The sequence below is a fragment of the Dipodomys merriami genome, unplaced genomic scaffold (genome assembly GCF_024711535.1).
Source record: "Dipodomys merriami isolate MVZ:Mamm:240054 unplaced genomic scaffold, mDipMer1.0.p SCAF_328, whole genome shotgun sequence".
NCBI lineage: Eukaryota > Metazoa > Chordata > Mammalia > Rodentia > Heteromyidae > Dipodomys > Dipodomys merriami.
Window position 1 is genome coordinate 471,307 of NW_027204804.1, and position 20,045 is coordinate 491,351.

The following is a 20,045-nucleotide window of genomic DNA, read 5'->3' on the forward strand; positions in this document are numbered from 1 at the left end:
TCGGGATTGCTTCTTCTATCGGTGTTGGGGAGCGGGGGGAGAGACGCTGAGTTTAGTCTTGTTCCTGCCTTTCCTCTATCTTTCTTAGCGTCCTTCCCATGTCTGCCTTGCAAGCCTTCTCCAGTGGTGTACTGTCCACCCCACCTCCAGAGAGCAGGAGCTTCCTTCAAGATGTATTGAGGGGCTGGGAAGGTGGCCTTGCATGCATGAGGCCCTGGGTTCGATTCCACGGTGCCAGAAGTGGCACTTTGGTGCAAGTGGTAGAGCGCTAGCCTTAAGCTGAAGAGCTGAGGGACAGCGCCCAGGCCCAGAGTTCAGGCCCACGACCAACCAAAAAAAAAAAAGATGTATTTATGAGAAAGGCCATAGGGTTTCTTTCAGGCTCTGGTAGCTGAACAAACCTCTCTTTTCCTTCAGAGAGCCCTGACAGAAAATGACTTGCATGTTCTCCCAGTCCTCAGGGCACCAGTGTTCAGGAAGTGCTCTTCCTTACCTGCTGCCCCTAGGAATTCCCTGGGCTTCTCAAAATGGGGCCTGTGAGCAAGAAACAGGCACAGGATTGGAGCAGGAAGGTAAGGCTAACCTGAGCAACATAACAGGGCAGATGGTATATGTCAGTCTAAATCCTCCATTGGTAGGTTTGGTGGGATCTTGTAGAGATATTCCTGATATCAGGTAATTTACTTGGAACCTTGGCTGTTTGAGCATGACATGTTTTTGCCATGTACTTTTCCATAGTATCTATGTTTTGCCTTTTTCTTTATGCTTTGAGACCTGATGCGTGTTTCCCAAGTTGATCTCCAACTCACGAGCTCAAATCATCCTTCCACTCCCTCCATCACTGGGACAGCATTGTGGGCCACCACATCTAGCTCTTCTGTTTTCAAGGATTATTTCTTAACCCATGAATTACCTTCTCTTCCACTTGCTCCTCTTGTTCACATCAGAGAGCATGGGCTGGCCAAGTTGGAGTCAGAGTGGTTTATATCCCAGAGATCATTTTCTAAACTTTGTTCTCCTGGAGCAGGAGAAAATTAGTGACTTGAGTCTACCCAGAAAGACCTATCATGTCAGTTGTACAGTAGAGATGCAAGTGAAACCCAGCCTCCACCCTGATGTAATCCACCTCTGTATTCCCAAGCTGTGCTGATTGCCTTCCCTGGCCGAGGGTCAGGTGACCTACACAGAGGTGGAATCTTTTTTTTTTTTTTTTTTTTTTTTTTTTTGTCGGTCGTGGGGCTTGAACTCTGGGCCTGGGCGTTGTCCCTTCGCTCTTCAGCTCAAGGCAAGCGCTCTACCACTTGAGCTACAGCGCCACTTCCGGTTTTCTGGTGGTTTTATTGGAGATAGGAGTCTCACGGTCTCTCCTGCCCGGGCTGGCTTTGAACCGAGATCCTCAGATCTCAGCCTCCTGAGTAGCTAGGATTACAGGCGTGAGCCACCAGCGCCCGGCCAGAGGTGGAATCTTAAATGTGGGCAAGGACATTTGTCTGTCTTGTGCAGCTCACCACCCTGTGCAGCTCACCACCCAGTCCTCTTTGTCCTGTGACATGCTGTATAGGATATTCTGGGAATGGAGCCTTTGATGGGTCTTGCATGTTATGAACCACACTGTGAGCCTGTGTTAGCCCAGCCCAAGAGGCTCCTGAAAATTTGGCAGTGAAATCCCACAAGCTCTTAATAGGGCCTCACAGATCTATTTCTGCTAGGTCTTCTTCACAGAAGCCACAGGAAGGGACAAGGGGCAGCTGCACTGAGCAGCAGGAAGTCTCTGAACCAAAGAGGGATACTTAGACCATTCCTCCGCAGACTGCATTCAGAAGAGATCCCGAGCTAAGGACAGACCCATCAAGACTAGTGAGGGAGAAGCTCTGCACAGGTCAGTTCCACAGACCTGACTTTCAAGTAAGCAGTCGTCTGAGAGGAGGTACCAGAAAATAAAACATTTTATTATTTTTCTTATCTGCCATGGTGGCCTGGGATATAGGGAGCGAGGTGAGGGATGTGAATGTTCGGCCCCACTGAAGGCCCCAGGTTCCTCTACTTGGCCTGGACCATCTCCTCCAGCCTGTCCAAGCGCTTCTGTAGCTCCTGCACTGTGGCCTGCAGCTTCCCCATCTCCTCCTCCAGATGGGACACGGCATCCTGGGAGACCCAGCACCGTGTCAGGTCCCTCTCCTTCCTGGGCTCCCCTTTGCAGTACTGTAGTTTGAACTCTCAAGCTTCACACTTGCTAGGCTGGTGCTCTACCACTTGACCCACACCCCCAGCTCATTACCCTGGCATCTGCCAGCCCTCTGGAGAACCTCAGGGCTTGTCCCTGGTGTTTTAGTACCTGCCTAAACCCATAAGCCCACTCCCGTTTTCTGAGATCTCAGCATTTCCTACTTCTAGCCCCTCAATGACAGGTCCCAATGCCAACCTCCTGCCACTGGGGCACTGGGCCCATCCAGCAGTTCTTGCCCTATCCTATTTCCCCATCCTGGCTTACCCGATTAGGAGTACCACTGGCCTCTGGTGCTGCCCTCCTGCGTGTGCTGTCCAGGCCCCGGTTGACCCGCAGCTCCCGACTCTTTGGAGGTACATAGCCATCCTTGAGGGAAATGAGGAGGGGCCCAGCATCACGACCCCCTAACCACTCCTCAGCTGTGAGGGCAGGATCAGGCCCGGCAGTAGGTGGATACAGGTCCTCCTGGAAAAGGTCCGACTGTAGGCGAGATCAAGACTGGTCATGAGATTGTTCATAGGGAACACTAGCCCACCCTGTGACCCACCCTGGCCACAGCCCATAGGGCACAGGGAGCCACCCCAGTGCCTCACCTTCCTAGGCACTGTCATGGCGATGGGCTCGCACTTCCGCTCATGCAGCTTGTAGAATCTGTGGAGAGAGGAAGGTGAGCGGTGCCCAGCATGTCTGCTGAGGGCCTAAAGATCATCATGAGGTCAGCGCTGGCCCAAGAGCATGCTCCTATCAGGATCAGGGGTCAGTCACCTGGCAATCTCACACTTGTTCACTTCCAGGCCACGTTTGGGCATGTAACCCATACCACGCTGTGACTCCTTGGAACTGAACATGGAGAGATAGTGCAGGAACGGAGCCTCCGAGGTGATCTCAAAGTACCGGATAGAGCTGTCCCCCTGCAGGAGGGGTGTGCGAGTGTCAGCACCAATAGCATCTCCAGCCCAGTCCTGTCGAAGCCCCTGCCCACCTCCCTGACCCACTCAGCTGAGACACCTTGCCACAGAGGTAGACAATATTGGTGTCAGGGTCAAAGAAGGGCAGCAAGACTCCACTGCTGGTGTCCAGTTCCTGCAGGGACAGTGGCTCCTCCAGATGCTTCTGTAGAGATAGGTGGAAGGTAGTTAACAGGCTGGGCCTTATTAGGCCCTGAGACAGTGAACTTCATGGGGCGATGACCAGAAGAGGCTTTCCAAACAAAGCAGTGGAAACTCAAATTACAGATAGGTAAACTGAGGCCTGTGGCCATTTGGCCAGGCACTAGCAGAGTAGGCATGAGGGCTCCAGCCTTGATTCCCAGCCCAGGGCTCCGTTTCCAGGCTCAGCACTCACTGTGTCCCACAGCGCCACCTGCCGCTCACTCATGCGACTGAAGCCTGTGGTCAGGATCTTCCCTTCCGACACAAACACTGCGTGTACTGGCCGGGTCCCCTCATGAGGACGGTCCTTCTCCTGCAAAGAAAGGGAGGGAGTTAGAGGGCAACACACACACACCCCACTAAGGGGCATAGGTGGGGACAAGGGGGGGGCAGCACCCAAGGGGCTGGTGGATAGTGGGTAGGAGGAATAAAGGCCTGAGGTAAAGAGTCAAGGTTCATAGCAACTCACAGCTACCACAGTGCCTTTGCGGGGCTCTATGATTCGCACACGCTTGTCACGACAGGAGGTGCAGATGAGGGCCCCATCTCTACTCCAGTCCACACTGTAGATCGTGTCTGGGTGCACATCTGGACCCAGTGTCAGCACAGCCACTCCAGTGCCCACATCCCACACCAGGATCACGTTATCACAACCTGTGCAATTGCCCCAGTGTCAGAAGCCACGAGCCATCTGTCAGCCCCCAGCCCTCTGCCCCTCTGCCCCTCTGCCTGCAGCACCTGCGCTGAGCAGCACATTCTGGGCTGTGGGGTGCCAGGCCACAATGCCCACCCGCTTGGTGTGGCCCTCCAGGGTGACAACAGGTTCCCGCAGGGGCAGCGTCAGACCCCCATCCGGGATCTCCCATACCTGCAGAGAAAGGGTGAGTTAAGTCTGGGGCTCCAAATGTTGAATTCATCTTGGAGCCCCCTCCTGGCCGGCATTCCCAGAAGCACTCACCATGACCGTGCAGTCCTCAGAGCCACTGGCAATGACGTTGTCATTGTGGGGGCACCAGGCAATGTCCAGCACAGGGGCTGTATGGCCACAGACCAGGGGCACATTCTTGTCCACTCGTCCAGTCTGGAGAGGACAGCAGAGCCTTTGATGGGAGCCCTTGGCCCTCTAAACCCAATCCAACCTTCCTACCTGCTCTGCAGATGGACAGAACACCTTAGGGTGGATAGGGTTTATCATCTTTGCCCCCATCCCAAGCAGGCTGGCCACAAGTGGTGGAAGGTGGGGTATGCTAAGCCACGTGTGACTTGGGCCCTTCCTGTTTCTGGACTCTGAGGGCCAGCACCCTGCCTCTTCTCCCCCCCCCCCCCCCCAGCTTCCCAGAAAGGCCTCCATGGGCGCAACAGGCCCAATACAGGTGTAGCGTTGAGGTCCTATGGAAGTGTGAGTGGGGATGGTGCAGGGATGTATCTTGCCAAATGGACCTAGAAGGCCTGTTCTCATGGCTCCCAGGCAGCAGCAGAGATTTGGAAATGGCCTCTTGTGGGGCCAACTGCCTCAGCAGGGCTTCCTGTGTGGAGAGCTGCTCAGAGCACAGGCCCAGCTCTCACCCCAACAACCACTTCCTCTTCTCTGCATTTCCATCGGCCCTTTTAAGGTAACAACTTGGGGCCCATCTCCTCTTCCTGTCTCACCCCCAAAAAAACAAGAGTGTGCTGGGGGCAGGGGTCAAAAGAGGGTAAGCGGGATGGACAGCAGGCCCAGACAATTAGACTGGCCTTTTAATCACCATGCCTGTGAACTGGGGCTGCAACTTGCTGGTCCCCCAAAGGCTGGTTCCTCCTTAGGCCAAGAGCTGCAGTCATAGCCTGAGAACACTGCTGGGTCCACACTGAAACCTCCTAGCCCGCTCTGTACTTCCCGGGGCAGAGATCCCCAATCTGAGACATGGGAGACTCGGTCCTAGCCTGCATCTCTGTGTGGCTCCCTCGCATTGTCCCCTCCGGACCTCCATTCCCATACCACCACTACACGCAGAAGCTGGAGGGAGCTTAGGCACATTGTCTCTGCTCAGTTAGTTACACAGGGACAACACTGGTGACATCCTCAGGAAGGGAGCTGCCATCTGGGACTCCAGGGACTCACCTTGCTCAGGGGCAGCACCAGGAAGGCTCCACCCCCACTGGCTTCACAGATCAAGGCCATGAATTTGGGGTTGACAGCACAGAAGCCACTATCCCAGGTGGTCTGTGAGACCCGCACATCCTCATAGCACTGGTCAGCCTTGGCTGGCTGTCCAAACACATGACGGAACTTGCTGGAACGGACCACCTGCCGGCTCATCCTGGAAAACACACGTGACATTTACTACCTCTGAAAGGTCACCTTTGACCTTTCAGAAGTTACACATCCCTCAGACACCTTCAATGTGGATTTTAGAATCCCAGCATCATCTCTGTGGCACTCTGCCCTTATTCTCTCCCCTGGCTGGCAGTCTCTTAGCCCTTCTCAGTAGCTCCTGCTTAACCCACAGGCTCAGATGCTCCACCCCGAGGCCCTCCAAGCCACCTTTTCAATACTGCCCCTTCATCCCCTAAAACAGCTTTGTGTGGTATGACACCACAAGCTCAGCTGTTGGCTGCCTGGCTGATGGAGGCCGAATGCTCCCCTAAAAGGGTTTAAACAACACAGGGGACCACCCTGACGGCCCTGAAGGCTGGGTCCTCTCTTACTGAACCTACAGAGCCTACATACACCGCACATCCACATAGGGAGCTTCCTAAAGGCTGGGCAGAGCTGCCCCTCCCTTGCCTCCCGGTCTAGGGTTGGCACACAAGAGGAAGTAGAGCGTGGGCATGGCCAGGAGGCTTTCCCAGTGGATCCCTGGCCAACAGAAGCAGTGATGGCCATGGCTTGGGTCCAGTATTTCCTCCCCACATCTCCGCCTCTCACCTCCACTCAGAAAAAGCAGGTGCCCTGCAGGGCCATCTCCACCCTCCTTGGAACTACACACACAGGAAGGGAGAGGAGGAGGAAGGCCTGCTGACTTCTCTGGAGATTAGCTTGTATGATTTTCCCCGTGATGGCTGGGTGGATGGAGAGTGGGCGAAGCCAAGGAGATCACCTCTGTTCTCCAGCTCCACAGCCCCATCCTGGTGCCCAAGTGTTCCACCTTTCTGCTCAGCCAAAGGGCTCCAGCTACTCTGCCAAGGCAGAGCCTCCATCACCTCCTCAGGCTGGCCCATCTGCTCTGCTTTCAGGCCTGGTCGCTTCTTCTGGGGTTCCAGCCCTCCTTCCCTACCCTGAGGTCCCCCCTCCCGCCCCCCCCCCCCACACACACACGGTGGCTCTCAGGTCTGCCTGCCCAGAAAGCCTAAGCAAATGGCCAAGCTAAGGACAGGATGGGTACCAGCCCCAGGTGAGCCGTCCAGACCCGCGGGGAAGGGAGCCCCTACCCGAGATGGGGGGGACAGGAAGCCTTGCCCCACCCTCCCTCCTTCCCCACCCAGGTGCCAGGCCTGGAAACCACAGAAAGGGGAACTTGGTCTTTTTCTTGTTTTGCTCTCGGCCCCTTCCGGTCTCGCCGCTCGGAGCAGCTGCTCGGCTCGCCGCACCCCGGCCCCCACCCCCACCGCCCCGAGGCGCCCGTTCCGGGGGGGCCCCCTCCCGCCCGGACCACCTCCATCTTGGCGGCCCCCACCTCGGACCGCTCAGGACCCTCCCTGTCCCCCCCACCCCCGACAGAGCGGGGGGCACCTGCCAGCCCGCCACCCCTGGCCCGCTGCTCCCACGCTCGCCCGCGCGGCCCCACAGGTGGCCGGTGCCGCGGCGCCCGGTCCCCGCAGCGGAGGGGGCCCAGCCCTACCTGCTGCGGACACGAGCGTGACCCCCAGCGGAGGAGGAAGGGAGGCGGCGGCGCGAGCGGAGGAGCTGCAGCCCCGCGGCCCGAGGATGCTCTGTCAGACAATGAATGAGAAGCGGCCGTGCGCCGCCTCCGGGGCGGCCTCGCCCCTCGGGGGCGGGGCTCGCGGCGGCCGGACACGCCCCCTCGGGCTGGCCACGCCCCCCGCGGCGGGACCGGCGCGTGCCTCCCCCCAGCCCCCTCCACCCGCAGCCCCCGCCCGGGCCCGCGCCGCCGGCTCCGAGCCGGAACAGATGCCAGCTCCGATCTGCTCTTCCTTGAATGTCAAAATGCAAAAATACTCTGTTCTGTCCTCTCTCCCGCAGCCGCCCCCGGCCTGCTCGCCGTCCTTTCCCCCGCCTCCCCATCCCCCGCGCGCTCCAGAAAGCTCGCGAAGCCCCCGAGCCCGCCCATCGCCGGACCCCAGCCGGGGACCCCGCAACGCACTCATGCGTGGCTGGCCTCGGGAATCACCCGGGGTCGCAGGTCTCCATCCCCGGCGCCCGGATCCTCCCGCTTCGCCGGTTGGAGGCCAGGAGCGAGCATAGCTGGCCCATCATCCATTGTCTGAACATCATTGCCTGCGCCCACCCCTGAACCCCTGAACCCCTGGACAGCCATCGCAGGTGGACCCAGGGCGGCCTGCGCGCGCCAAGCACAGGCGAAGCCCCAAGGCACCCACGAGGGGCGAGGGGGAGGCCACCCATCCTTGGGTTCCTAGGGGCCTGCAGACCCCTGGCTGTCACTCTGCTGTGTGACCTTGGGCAAGATACTTAACCTCTCTCAGCCTCAGTTTCCCTTCTGTAACAGTCTTTCTACCTCACACGGTTATGGGGATGATAATTTAAAATAATCCAAGGAAGCTGGACACCATTGACTCATGCCTGTAATTCTAGCTCTCAGGGAGCTGAGATCTGAGAATAAAAGTTCAAAGCCAGGAAAGCCTGTGAGAGTCTCATCTCCAATTAAGCAGCAAGCAGCCAGAAGTAGAGGTATGGCTCAAGTGGTAAAGGGGGCTAGCCTTGACTGTAAAAGCTAAGGGACTGACCCAGGCCAGAGTTCAAGCCCCAAGACAGCATTGAATAAATAATCCAGCAAGAGCTTGACTCACACCCCATTTTACAGAGTAGTAGGTGTTTAATGTTGGCTTTTTCTTTTCCCCAGTCCTTGGGGCTGCCCTTGGCTTTTTCATTTTATGTGGTACTGAGGAATTGAACTCAAGGCTTTATGCATGCTAGGCAAGCACTCTATCACTACGCCACATTCCCAACCTAATGTTGGTTCTTATCATTATTGTTAAACGAGGTTTGCACTGGACCTGAGAGGATGAGGAAGGGATACCAGGCAGGCCTGGCTAGAGGAGGATCTGGTGGGCTGAGGGACATTGACAGCCCAGACAAGGTCAACTTGGTGTGATCAAGCCCAAGGAATAGCATGGGACTGCCCAAATTTTATTTGCCTTCACTACTGCTGGCCTGTGATCTTCCACAAGAAAACTAACCTCTCCCAAGCTCTATTTCCTCACCTGTAAATAGGAGATAAGTAAGATTTGCCTTGCCTGCCTCACAGTTAATGAGGCTAAAATGATATATAAGGAACAGTCAACCACAAAAGTTAAGAGCTGAATTGTACTTGAGGCCTAGGACTGTGGTGTCCAGCCTCCAGCTGAAATGCTAAAAACAGCTAGTTGCCAAGCAACAGTACATGTTACTGTTGGTTCAAGCCCCAACACACACACACACACACACACACACACACACACACACGATAATAATAATAATGAACTAACTGTACTATATAGACTTTCTATGGATCTTCATTCAAACAAATCAACTATAAAAGATTTTAAAGTTCAGTTCTTTCTGGGACTAGTGACTCTCACCTGTTATCCCAGCTACCCAGGAAGGAGAGATCAAGAGAATCGAAGTTCAAGGTCCATCAGGGAAAAAAAAGTTAAAATCTCTTCTCAAGAAAACAAGCCAGGCGGCCTGGGAATGTGACCTAGTGGTAGAGTGCTTGCCTAGCATGCATGAAGAACTGAGTTAGATTCCTCAGTACCACTTACACAGAAAAAGCTGGAAGTGGCGCTGTGGCTCAAGTGGTAGAGCGCTAGCCTTGAGCTGAAGAGCTCAGGGACAGTGCCCAGGCCCAGAGTTCAAGCCCTATGACAAAGAAAGAAAGAAAGAAAGAAAGAAAGAAAGAAAGAAAGAAAGAAAGAAAGAAAGAAAGAAAGAAAGAAAGAAAGAAAGAAAGAAAGAAAGAAAGAAAGAAAGAAAGGAAGGAAGGAAGGAAGGAAGGAAGGAAGGAGAGAGAAAGAAAGCAGAGAGAAAGAAAGAAAGAGAGAGAGAGAGAGAGAAAGAAAGAAAGAAAGGAAGGAGACAAGCCAGGCATAGTGGTGCCTGCTTGTCATCCCAGCTATGTGGGAAGCGTAAGTAGAAGGATTACAGTCTGAGGCTGACCCTATCTGAATAATAAAGCAAAAAAGGCTGAGGGCATAACTCAAAGATCTTGAGTTCAAGCCCCCAGAAATCCTAGTTACTCAGGAGTCTGAGAGCTGAGGTTTTGGTTCAAAGCCAGCCTGGGCTGATATATGAGATACTTTTTTTTTTTTTTTGCAAATTCTTTATTGTGATTAAGTGAGATAGTGATGCTTAGTTAAAGTCACAAACACATTCTAACTTTCATGCAGCAAATTGTCTATCATGGTCTATAAAGTTGGTAAGTTCTATGAGCTTTGACAATACAGTTATTTCTTCCACATCAGGTGATATGTTCCCTCTTTCCCACTTGTTCCCTCCCTCCCATCACTGCCATTGAGTTGTTTAGTTCATTTTGATCAATGTCCAGTGCAGCTGATGGGTCCTGCAGTTGTATGTTTTTCCCTGATTCCCTCTAGTTCTGTGTCCTCCTCCTAATTTCCCTCCGATATGCACATATATACCATATATATGATCAGTAGCATGGGGTTATTTAGTAGTGATTCGACAAATGAGTGGAGGTCCTTTGTTTCTCAAGTCTTGTTAACTGTTGTATCACCTTATGTTTTGGATTTAATATCCACTTGTCAGGGAGACCATGTGCCATTTGTCTCTTTGCTCTTGGCTTACCTAACTCAACATGATTTCTTCTAGTTTCATCCAATTCCCTGCAAATGCCATTATTTTGTCCTTTCTAATGGCTGCATAATATTCCATTGGTTATAGATACCACAATTTTTGGATCCATTCATCTGTGGTGGGGCATCTGGGTTGTTTCCATATCCTAGCTATTGTGAACAGTGCTGCAATAAACATGGAGGTGCATGTGTCCTTGTATCCTGGTTCCTGTTGTTCAGGATAGATGCCTAGGAGTGGTATGGCTGGGCCCCTCCACACCGCTTTCCAAAGAGGTTGTATCTGTGTAGATTCCCACCAGCAGTGTAATAGGGTTCCTCTTTCTCCGCATCCCCTCCAGCATTTGTCATCAGCTGACTTTAGGATGTGGGCCATTTTGACTGGGGTAAGGTGGTATCTCAGGGTTGTCTTTATTTGCATTTCCTTCACCACCAGGGATGGTGAACGTTTCCTCATGTGTTTCTTTGCCATTTTTATCTCTTCTTCTGAGAAATCTCTTTTTAGTTCCCTTGCCCATTTAGTAATTGGTTTGTTGGGTTTGAGAGGAATTAGTTTCTTGAATTTCCTGTATATACTGTATATTAACCTCTTGTCTGATATATTGCTGGTAAATATTTTTTCCTGTCCAGGCAGGAAAGTCTGTGAGATTCCTATCACTAGTTAACCACCAGAAAACTGGGAGTAGCCTTGTGGCTCAGAGTAGTAGAGTGCTAGCCTTGAGCAAAAGAGCTCAGGGACAGCACTCAGGCCATGAGTGCAAGCCCCATGACCCCCCCCTCCCAAAAAAAAAAAAAGAATCTCAGCAAGGCCAGGAAACTCAGGACTTTTTTTCAGTAGCCAGGTAGCTATGACCTGGCTTCAATATGGAACCAGGCCAGGTCTTGCCTATCATCCAGGTTGCCAATCACTGAATTAACCTAGTTTTGCCCAAAAAGAAGAGTTTCTCCAGGCAGCCACCTATGGAGACAGGAGAGCAGGGCTCAGGTCCACCTCCCAAGGACAGGTTTTGGGATAGATATTTAGTCTGCAGCTTGGTGAAAGGCAGTTGTAGGTAAAGTCTCCAGGACTTATTTCATGTTCACCCCTATGAAGTGGCCCCAGGCCTTCTCAGATCTACCGTCTCCTAGCATCTGCATAATCAGGGTTGACCACATCCGGGGTGGGCCTGGCCTCAGCAGGAGACAGAATGACATGTATAAAACAGACTGTCAACTCCAGCCTGAGTCAGTCTTGCACCATAAACTATAATGAAAGAGACCATCAGCTTTCCTGGGCCCAAGGCTGATTCCTCTCTCCTAGGATACATTCCCTCTCATTCCCTTGGGGACCTCTTTCCAAGGCTGAACCCCTTTCTCTCTCCATTTTTTAGGGTATAATATAAAAATGTTCTTGGTAATTTCAAACCAGTTCTTTAGCCTACTGTTCACAATCAGATTTTCTAGTTTCCTGCCTGCCTGCCTGCCTTTCTTTTGAACCACAGCTCCATTTCCAGCTTTTTTCTGCCCAGGCTGGCTTCAAACTATGATCCTCAGACCTCAGCCTTCCCAGGAGCTAGGATTACAAGAATGAGCTAGAATCGCCAGCAGCTGGCTCCTCTGCCTTCTTTTCCTCCTACTTGAGTCTCTGCTTTTCCCAGTCCGTGCAGACTTGCTGTCCTCAGGGACACCCCGTCTCCTTCCGGATCAACTCAAGCAAACACATCTTGATGATTGTCTGCTGCTATTAACTAGTTCCAGTCCACTTCTTGAGGGCTCTCCCTTTGTCATGTAAGGGGGACCCCACTCTCCCCACTCTCTCCTCTCTAGCTTTCTGAATCTCCATCAGGGTGTATCTTTCTTTAAAAATTCTTGTGGTTTTGTTTTGTTTTGTTTCCAGTCCTGGGGCTTGAACTCAGGGCCTGGGCACTGGCCCTGAGCTTCTTTTCTCAAGGTTAGCACTCTACCACTTGAACCACAGTGCCACTTCCGGCTTTTTCTGTATAAGTGGTACTGAGGAATTGAACCCAGGGCTTCATGCATGTTGGCAAGCACTCTACCACCCAGCCACATTCCTAACCAAAAATTCTTGTTGGTTAATGAACTCAGGGCCAGGGTGCTGTTTTGTTTTGTTTTGTTTTTCTCAACCTGGCTCCGGTGGCTCACGCCTATAATCCTAGCTACTCAGGAGGCTGAGATCTGAGGATCATGGTTCAAAGTCAGCCTGGGCAGGAAAGTCCATCAGGCTCTTACCCCCAGTTAACCACTAGAAAACCTGAAGTGGTGCTGTGGCTTAAGTGGTAGAGCACTATCCTTGAGCTGAAGAGCTTAGGGACAGCACCCAGGCCCAGAGTTCAGGCCCTACAACCAACAAAGAAAAAATTATTATTATTATTTTTTGCTCAAGGCAAAGGGTCTACCACTTCAGCCACATCTCCACTTTAGGTTTGGGGCTTGTTTTTTTCTTTATTATTATTATTTTATTTTATTTTATTGTCAGTTTTAGGGCTTGAACTCTGGGCCTGGGCGCTGTCCCTCAGCTCTTCAGCTCAAGGTGAACACTCTGCCACTTGAGCCACAGTGCCATTTCTACTTTTCAGGTGGTTAATTGGGAAAGAAGAGTCACACAGGGGCTTGGAAGGTACCTCAGTGGTAGAGTGCTTCCCTTGTATGCATGAGGTCCTGGGTTCAATTCCTCAGTACCACATAAGCAGAAAAAGCCAGAAATGGTGCTGTAGCTCTAGTGGTAGAGTGCAAGCCTTGAGCTGAAGAGCTGAGGGACAGCGCCCAGGCCCAGAGTTCAGGCCCCATGACCAACAACAACAACAACAACACAAAAGTCTCACAGACTTTCCTGCCTGGGCTGACTTTCAACCATGTTCCTCAGATCTCAGCCTCCTGTGTAGCTAGGATTACAAGTGTGGCACCCAGCTTTATTTTTTTTAATAATTAATTGGAGATGAGAGTCTCATGGACTTTTCTGGCTGGCTTCAAATAGCTATCCTCAGATCTCAGTCTCCTAGGTAGTTAGGATTATGGGTATGAGTCACCTGCACCCAGTTTAGAAATTCATTTTAATTTTTATACAGTGATGGAAATGGAACCCAGGACCTGGCCTGGGCCAGGCATGCCCCCACCACTACGCCACCCCTTTAGCCCTGTGCCTCTGTTAAATGTCCTATGTCAGGATCCCCAGGACACTGCCTATTCTAAGGAGTCATCTACACTCAAAGAAAGCCTCATCTACACACCTGCCTGCATCTGACCTGTTCCTGTCTGTGCTCAGCACTTCTATCCTGTATTTCCCAACAGGGACCTTGGGGAGAAGGAAGTCATGACCTTGAACCTTTCCCTTTCTCTCCATCACCACCATTGTCCCAATATGCCAGCTCCCTCATTGCCTAGTGGCCAGTCTTCAACGATCACTTGGCCGCTCTCTGCAGCCCACCATGGCATCTTGTGCAGGTAAATGGTAGCAGGAAGGAGAAGGGAGGGGAGGGGAGAGGAGAGAAGGAATTACAGCTTCCCTAGGCCTTGTTGCCAGGCACTATTACCAAACCTGGGTTTTCAACAGAAGTTGGAAATGAAGATTTTTTAATGAGAAAGCTGCAGCTCTTTCAGTGTTGGCAGCTAATTTCAAAACGTCTAAAAATGTTACATGAGCAAAACTAAATATGTCTTTGGTTTGGATGTGTCTTTCTGGCCAATATGTTTTGTTTAAAAAAAAAATTAACGAGCTGCAGGCTGGTAGTTCATCTTTGTAATTCTAGCTACTCAGAAGGGTGAGATCTGAGGATCCTGGTTTAAAGCCCACATTGGCAGGAAAGTCCTGTGAGACTCTTGTCTCCAATTAACTACCAAAAAAGCCAGAAATGGAGTTGTGGCTCAAGTAGCAAAGTGCCAGTCTTTAGAAAAAAACATTCAGAGAAGTGATGACCAGACCCTGAGTTCAAGCCCCAGGATTAACACCAAAATAATAATAATAATAATAATAATAATAATAATAATAATAATAATAAATACAGGTACCTATTTTGCTATGTTGTCCAAGCTAGTGTTGAATTCTGAAGCTCAAGGGATCTTCCAGCCTTAGCCCTAGATTCCTAAATGCTGGGATTACAGGTATAAGCTACAATGCCTTCTCTAACAGTTCATTGTTTTGCTTTTTTTTGGTGGGGGGGGTCCAGTCATGGGGCCTGAACTCTGGGCCTGGGCGCTGTCCCTCAGCTCTTCAGCTCAAGGCTAGCGCTCTACCACTTGAGCCACAGCGCCACTTCCAGCTTTTTTCTTTTGCTTATGTGGTGCTGAGGAATCGAACCCAGGGCCTCAGGCATGCAAGGCAAGCGCTCTAGCCACCTTCCCAGCCCTATGGTTATTTTTGAGATGGGGGCTCAAACTTTTCTGCTCTAGCTGGTTTTGAACCAAAATCCTCAAATCTCAGCCTCCTGAATAGCTAGGATTACAGGGATGAACCCCCAGTACCCCTAGCTTGATCACCAGCAGCTAGTATACATTCTCTTGATTTAGATGGCTTTGTTTTTGTTTTCAGTCATGGGTCTTAAACTCAGGACCTGGGCACTGATGCTGAGCTCTTTTGCTCAAGGCTAGTGTTGTACTACTTCGAGCCACAGCTCTACTTTGGTTTTCTGGTGGCTAATTAGAGATAAGCATCTCATGGACTTTCCTGCCCAGGCTGACTTTGACCTACTATCCTCAGATCTTAGCCTCCTAGATAGATACAATTATAGGCATGAGCCACCAGTGTCTGCAGTTATGATAGCTTTGTAATCAGTCTTAAAGCTGAAAAATGTAAATTCTCCCAACTTGATGCTTCTTCTTTTTGTTAGTCATGGAGCTTGAACTTAGGGCATGGGCATCGTCCATGAACTTCTTGTGCTCAAGGCTAGTGCACTACCACTTTGAGCCACAGCACCTGTTCCCATTTTCTGGTTATTAATTGGAGATAAGAGTCTTGGTCTTTCCTGCCCAGGCTGGCTTCAAACCATGATCCTCAGATCTCAGCCTCCTGAGTAGCTAGAATTACAGGCCTGAGCCACTGGTGCCTGACACATGCTTATATGCTTGTTTGTCTTAATTACAAAAGGCTGTTAGATTTTGTCAGTTTTTTTTCTGTATCAAGATGATTATGGGTTTTTTGTTGCTTTATTGTAATATACATTAAATTGTTTTATTTTCAGATATTAAACTAACCTTGCATTCCTAGGATAAATGGTTCTGTTATACTTTTTTTGTTTATTAGTTTCATTTTGTTGGTTTTGGGGGGGAGTTTTGGTGTCAGTCCTGGGGCCTGCTATCCCTGAGCTTCTTTTTTATTTTATTTTATTTTTTGCCAGTCTTGGAGCTTGAACTTAGAGCCTGAGTGCTGTCCCTGAGCCTCTCTATGCTCAAGGCTAGCACTCTAGCACTTGAGCCACAGCACCACTTCTGGCTTTTTCTGTGTATGTGGTTCTGAGGAATCGATCCAAGGGCTTCATGCATGCTAGGCAAGCTGAGCCACATTCCCAGCCCCTGAGCTTCTTTTTTGCTCAAGGCTAAGCTAATGCTCTACCTCTTGAGCCACAGCTTTGTTTTCTGGCTTTTTGGTAGTTTATTGGAGATAAGAGTCTCAAGGACTTTCCTGCCCTGCTTTTAATCTTAATCTTCAGATCTCAGCCTCCTAAGTAGCTAGGATTACAGGTGTGAGCCATCAGTGCCCAGCTACACAGTTCTTTCTCATATGATATTGGATTCTGTTTGCTAATGTTTATTTGAAGACTATTGCCTCTGTATTCACTAGGGATATTGACTTTCAATTTTCTTTCTCGTGATCTCTTTCTGGTTTTGGTATCAGGGTTATACTTGCCTAATAGGAAGAACAGGGAAGAGGCTGCTGATTCTCTAGTGTTTCTTTCTTTTTTTTTTTTTTTACTGTATTTTTTTTTTTGTCTTTTCTTTTTTGGTACTGGGGATCGAACCCAGGACGTTGCACTTGCTAGGCAAGCGCTTTGCCACTCAGCTACATCCCAGCCCTTCTCTAGTGTTTCTAAAGAACAAGTATTAATTCTTTCTTAAATGGTTGGACAAATTCACCATCTGGACCTGGGCTTTCTTTTTTTTTTTTTTTTTGGGTCAGTCGTGGGGTTTGAACTCTGGGCCTGGGCACTGTCCGGGTGCTCTTCAGCTCAAGGCAAGTGCTCTACTGCTTTAGCCACAGTGCCACTTCCGGTTTTCTAGTGATTTGTTGGAGATAAGAGTCTCATGGACTTTCCTGCCTGGGCTGGCTATGAACCTTGATCCTCAGATCTCAGCCTCCTGAGTAGCTAGGATTACAGGCGTGAGCCACTGGCACCCAGCTAGGCTTTGCTTTCTGTTAATCCTTCATTATTAAATTTTCTTTACTTCTTCGCTATTTATTCAGTTTTTCAATTTTTTCCTTTTGATAGTTTTTTCTTTTTCTACTTTATTTCATCTAAGTAATTTATTTTATTGGCATATAGTATAATCCTTCATTACCTCGGTAAGGATGACAGTAATGTCTCCAAGGTAACGAATAGAAAATCAGCTTTAATTAAATTGAAGTTGAAATAAATCACTTGAATCTAAAATAATATTTTAGGTCTGACACTATGTTTTAAATTTGGTTCTCTTGAGACAGAGTCTCACTTAACCAAGCTAATCTCTAACTTTCAATCTCCTGCCTCAGCCTCCTGGATGCTAGAATTACGTGCATAAGTCACATGCACAGCTCTAAATCATTGTCATTTTGGGCAACATAAAAAGCTATCTAGGGCTCATGCCTGTGATCCTAGCTACTTAGGAGGCTGAGATCTGAGGATCTTGGTTCAAAGCCAGCCCAGGAACTGAAGTCTGTGAGACTCTTATCTTCAGTAAACCACCAGAAAAATGGAAGTGGTGCTATGGCTCAAGTGGTGAACTGCTAGACTTGAACTGAAGAGGGACAGTGCCCAGGCCCAGAGTTCAAGCCCCACAACCAACCCCCCCTCCCCTCCCCCCAAAAAAGCTATCTAGGGCTAGGAATGTGGCTTAGTGGTAGAGTGCTTGCCTAGTATGCATGAAGCCTTGGGTTCAATTCCTCAATACCACATTTACAGAAAAAGCTGCAAGTGGCACTGTGGTTCAAGTGGTAGAAAGTGCTAGCCTTGAGCAAAAGAAGCTCAGGGACAGTACCCAGGCCCTGAGTTCAAGCTCCATCACTGGCTAAATATATATATAGTGGCTGAATGCTGATGGCTTCTATAACGAGTTATTCAGCAGGCTAAGATCCTGAGGATCTCAGTTTGAAGCCAGATCATGCACAAAAGCCCATGAGAGTCTATTTCCAAAAATAGTAAGCAAAGGCCAGGCTGGAGGTATGGCTCACATGATGGAGTACCAGCCCAGCAAGCAAAGCTGATCAAGAGGGAAGCTTTAAGTTGGGAGCCAGTGGCTCATGCCTGTAATCCCAACTACTCAGGAGGCTAAGATCTGAGAATCAAGATTCGAAGCCAGGTAGGAAAGTCTTCAAGATATCTCTAATTAATCAGCAGAAAACCAAAAGTGGCACTGTGGCTCAAAATGGTAGAGCACTAGTCTTGAGCAAAAATGCTTGGGAACAGCAGTCAGGCCCTGAGTTCAAGCCCCACGACTGACTGAGAAAAAAAGAGTGAAGTTCTAAGTTCAAACCCTGGTACTAGCAGATACCAAGACTGGAGCTATTGCTTGAGTAGTAGAGCTTTAGTCTTACAAGCACAAGGCAAATATTATTACTAAGCTTTGCCTTGTTTCTAATTTTAAATCCTGCTGTATATTTCTTCCCTGCTATGAAGAGAGATTACATGCTTTCTTTGCTGTCAATTTATTTTATAACCCTTCCAAAAAACAAACCATTTTGTTTGTCAAGAACTGTGAAACCATTTAATCGTTATAAGAAATTATTTCCTAGGGCTAGTGTAGGAGTTTAATGAGACATCATTGACTTGTCATTCATTTTGGTTGGAAGTGATTTACAATGAGACTGACGAAGCTTCCTACTCAAATTTTCTTTTGTTCCTCCAAAATGTAAAAAGCCAGAACAGCTTTTTGTTCTTGAGACAGCCAACATGATTTTCCATCTTCCCTCTGAAACTTCAGTTTGCACAAAAAGCTGGGATTTAAGAATAAAAGAAAACACAGTACTTTAGACAATTTCTGTAAGTAAATACAACTTAGAACTTTGCTAATATTTTCCAGCCAGCATATTGCAATAGTTCGCATTAGCTTTGCCAACCTTTCTGGACTTGGGTTTCCCTGGAGAGTTTGTCTTCTTTCTTTTTTATGTTTTTGGAAATGAGGCTTGAACTTAGGGCCTGACACTTGCTTGGCTTTTCATTCAAGGGTGGCACTCTATTGAGCTCGAGTTCTGGCCTTTTGCTGAATAATTGGTAATAACAGTCTCTCAAGGGCTAGGAATGTGGCTAAGCCATAGAGTGCTTGCCTAGCATGCATGAAGCCCTGGGTTCAATTCCTTAGTACCACATAAACACAAAAAGCCAAAAGTGGTAGAGAGTAGAGTGCTAGCCTTGAGCAAAAGAAGGTCTAGAACAGTGCCTAGGCCCTGAGTTCAAGCTCCAGGACTGGCAAAATAAAGAAAGAAGAAAGAAAGAAAAAGAAAGAAAGAAAGAAAGAAAGAAAGAAAGAAAGAAAGAAAGAAAGAAAGAAAGAAAGAAAGAAAGGAAGAAAGGAAGGAAGGAAGGAAGGAAGGAAGGAAGGAAGGAAGGAAGGAAGGAAGATCTCTCAGATTAGTGTGCCTAAGCTGGCTCCAAACTTCGATCCTCCGATCTCAGCCTCCTGAATAGCTAGGATTATAGGCCTAAACCATCTACCCAGCTTCTGAGAACTCAAGACAGAAGACAGAGCTTCACCTCATCTATTGAGTTTTATCATTCACATGGGAGAATGAGAATTCAACTTTTTGGTTTTGAAATTTATTATAATTATTTGTTTATTTATTGTAATGTTGGGAATTGAGCCCAGGGCTTTATATGTGGAAGGCAAGTACTTGATCATTATTCTTTTTTTGTATGTGCTGGTTCTGGGGCTTGAACTCAGGGCCTGGACACTGTCCCTGAGCTTTTTTGCTCAAGGCTTGCACTCTACCACTTGAGCCACAGCTCTACTTAATGCTTTTTTATCTTGGTGATTAATTGGAGATAAGAGTCTCAGGAAGGGGGCTGAGAAGGTGGCTTAGTGGTAGAGTGCTTGCCACACACATAAGGCTCTGGGTTCAATTCCTCAGCACCACATTAAAAAAAAGTCAGAGCAAGGGGCCAGTGGCTCACGCCTGTAATCCTAGCTATTCAGGAGGCTGAGATCTGAGGATCATGGTTCAAAGCCAGCCGGGGCAGAAAAGTCTGTGAGACTCTTATTTCCAATAAACCACTAGGAAACCGGAAGTGGTGCTGTGGGTCAAGCAGTAGAATGCTCTCCTTGAGCTGAAGAGCTGAGGGATAGCACCCAAGCCCAGAGTTCAAGCCCCATGACCGACAAAAAAAAAAAAAAGAGTCTGAAGTGGGCACTCTGGCTCAAGTGGTAGAGCACCTGCCTTAAGCTGAAGAGTAGAGGGACAGCACCCAGGCCCAGAGTTCAAGCCCCATGACCCCCTGAGCTCAAGCCCCAAGGCTGTCAAAAAAAAAAAAAAAAGTCTCCTGCTGGGGCTGGCTTTAAACTACAATCGTCAGATCTCA

At 49.3% G+C, this 20,045-nt stretch overlaps 1 protein-coding gene across 1 annotated transcript; it reads right to left on the minus strand.

The window, feature by feature from the left end:
* Positions 1-1,928: 1,928 nt before the first annotated feature.
* LOC138841715 (coronin-1A) lies at positions 1,929-7,289 on the minus strand. The gene is made up of 11 exons (XM_070042533.1): positions 7,200-7,289; positions 5,480-5,678; positions 4,337-4,459; positions 4,117-4,246; positions 3,848-4,032; positions 3,572-3,691; positions 3,236-3,340; positions 2,993-3,138; positions 2,821-2,878; positions 2,492-2,707; positions 1,929-2,145 (listed from the first exon to the last, which is right to left on the minus strand). Exons 2-11 carry the CDS (start codon positions 5,675-5,677, stop codon positions 2,041-2,043), a joined length of 1,386 nt encoding a protein of 461 aa, XP_069898634.1. The 5' UTR covers position 5,678; positions 7,200-7,289; the 3' UTR covers positions 1,929-2,040.
* Between the last annotated feature and the right edge of the window lie 12,756 nt (positions 7,290-20,045).

Bases quoted from the DNA above. Each gene is read 5' to 3' on its own strand.
- LOC138841715 (XM_070042533.1), bottom strand. From the start codon at position 5,677: ATGAGCCGGCAGGTGGTCCGTTCCAGCAAGTTCCGTCATGTGTTTGGA. The intron at 2,879-2,992 runs GTGACTGACCCC...CTCTCTCCACAG, and splicing joins AACAAGTGTGAGATTGCCAG to ATTCTACAAGCTGCATGAGC. The intron at 2,708-2,820 runs GTGAGGCACTGG...TCTCGCCTACAG, and splicing joins CCATGACAGTGCCTAGGAAG to TCGGACCTTTTCCAGGAGGA.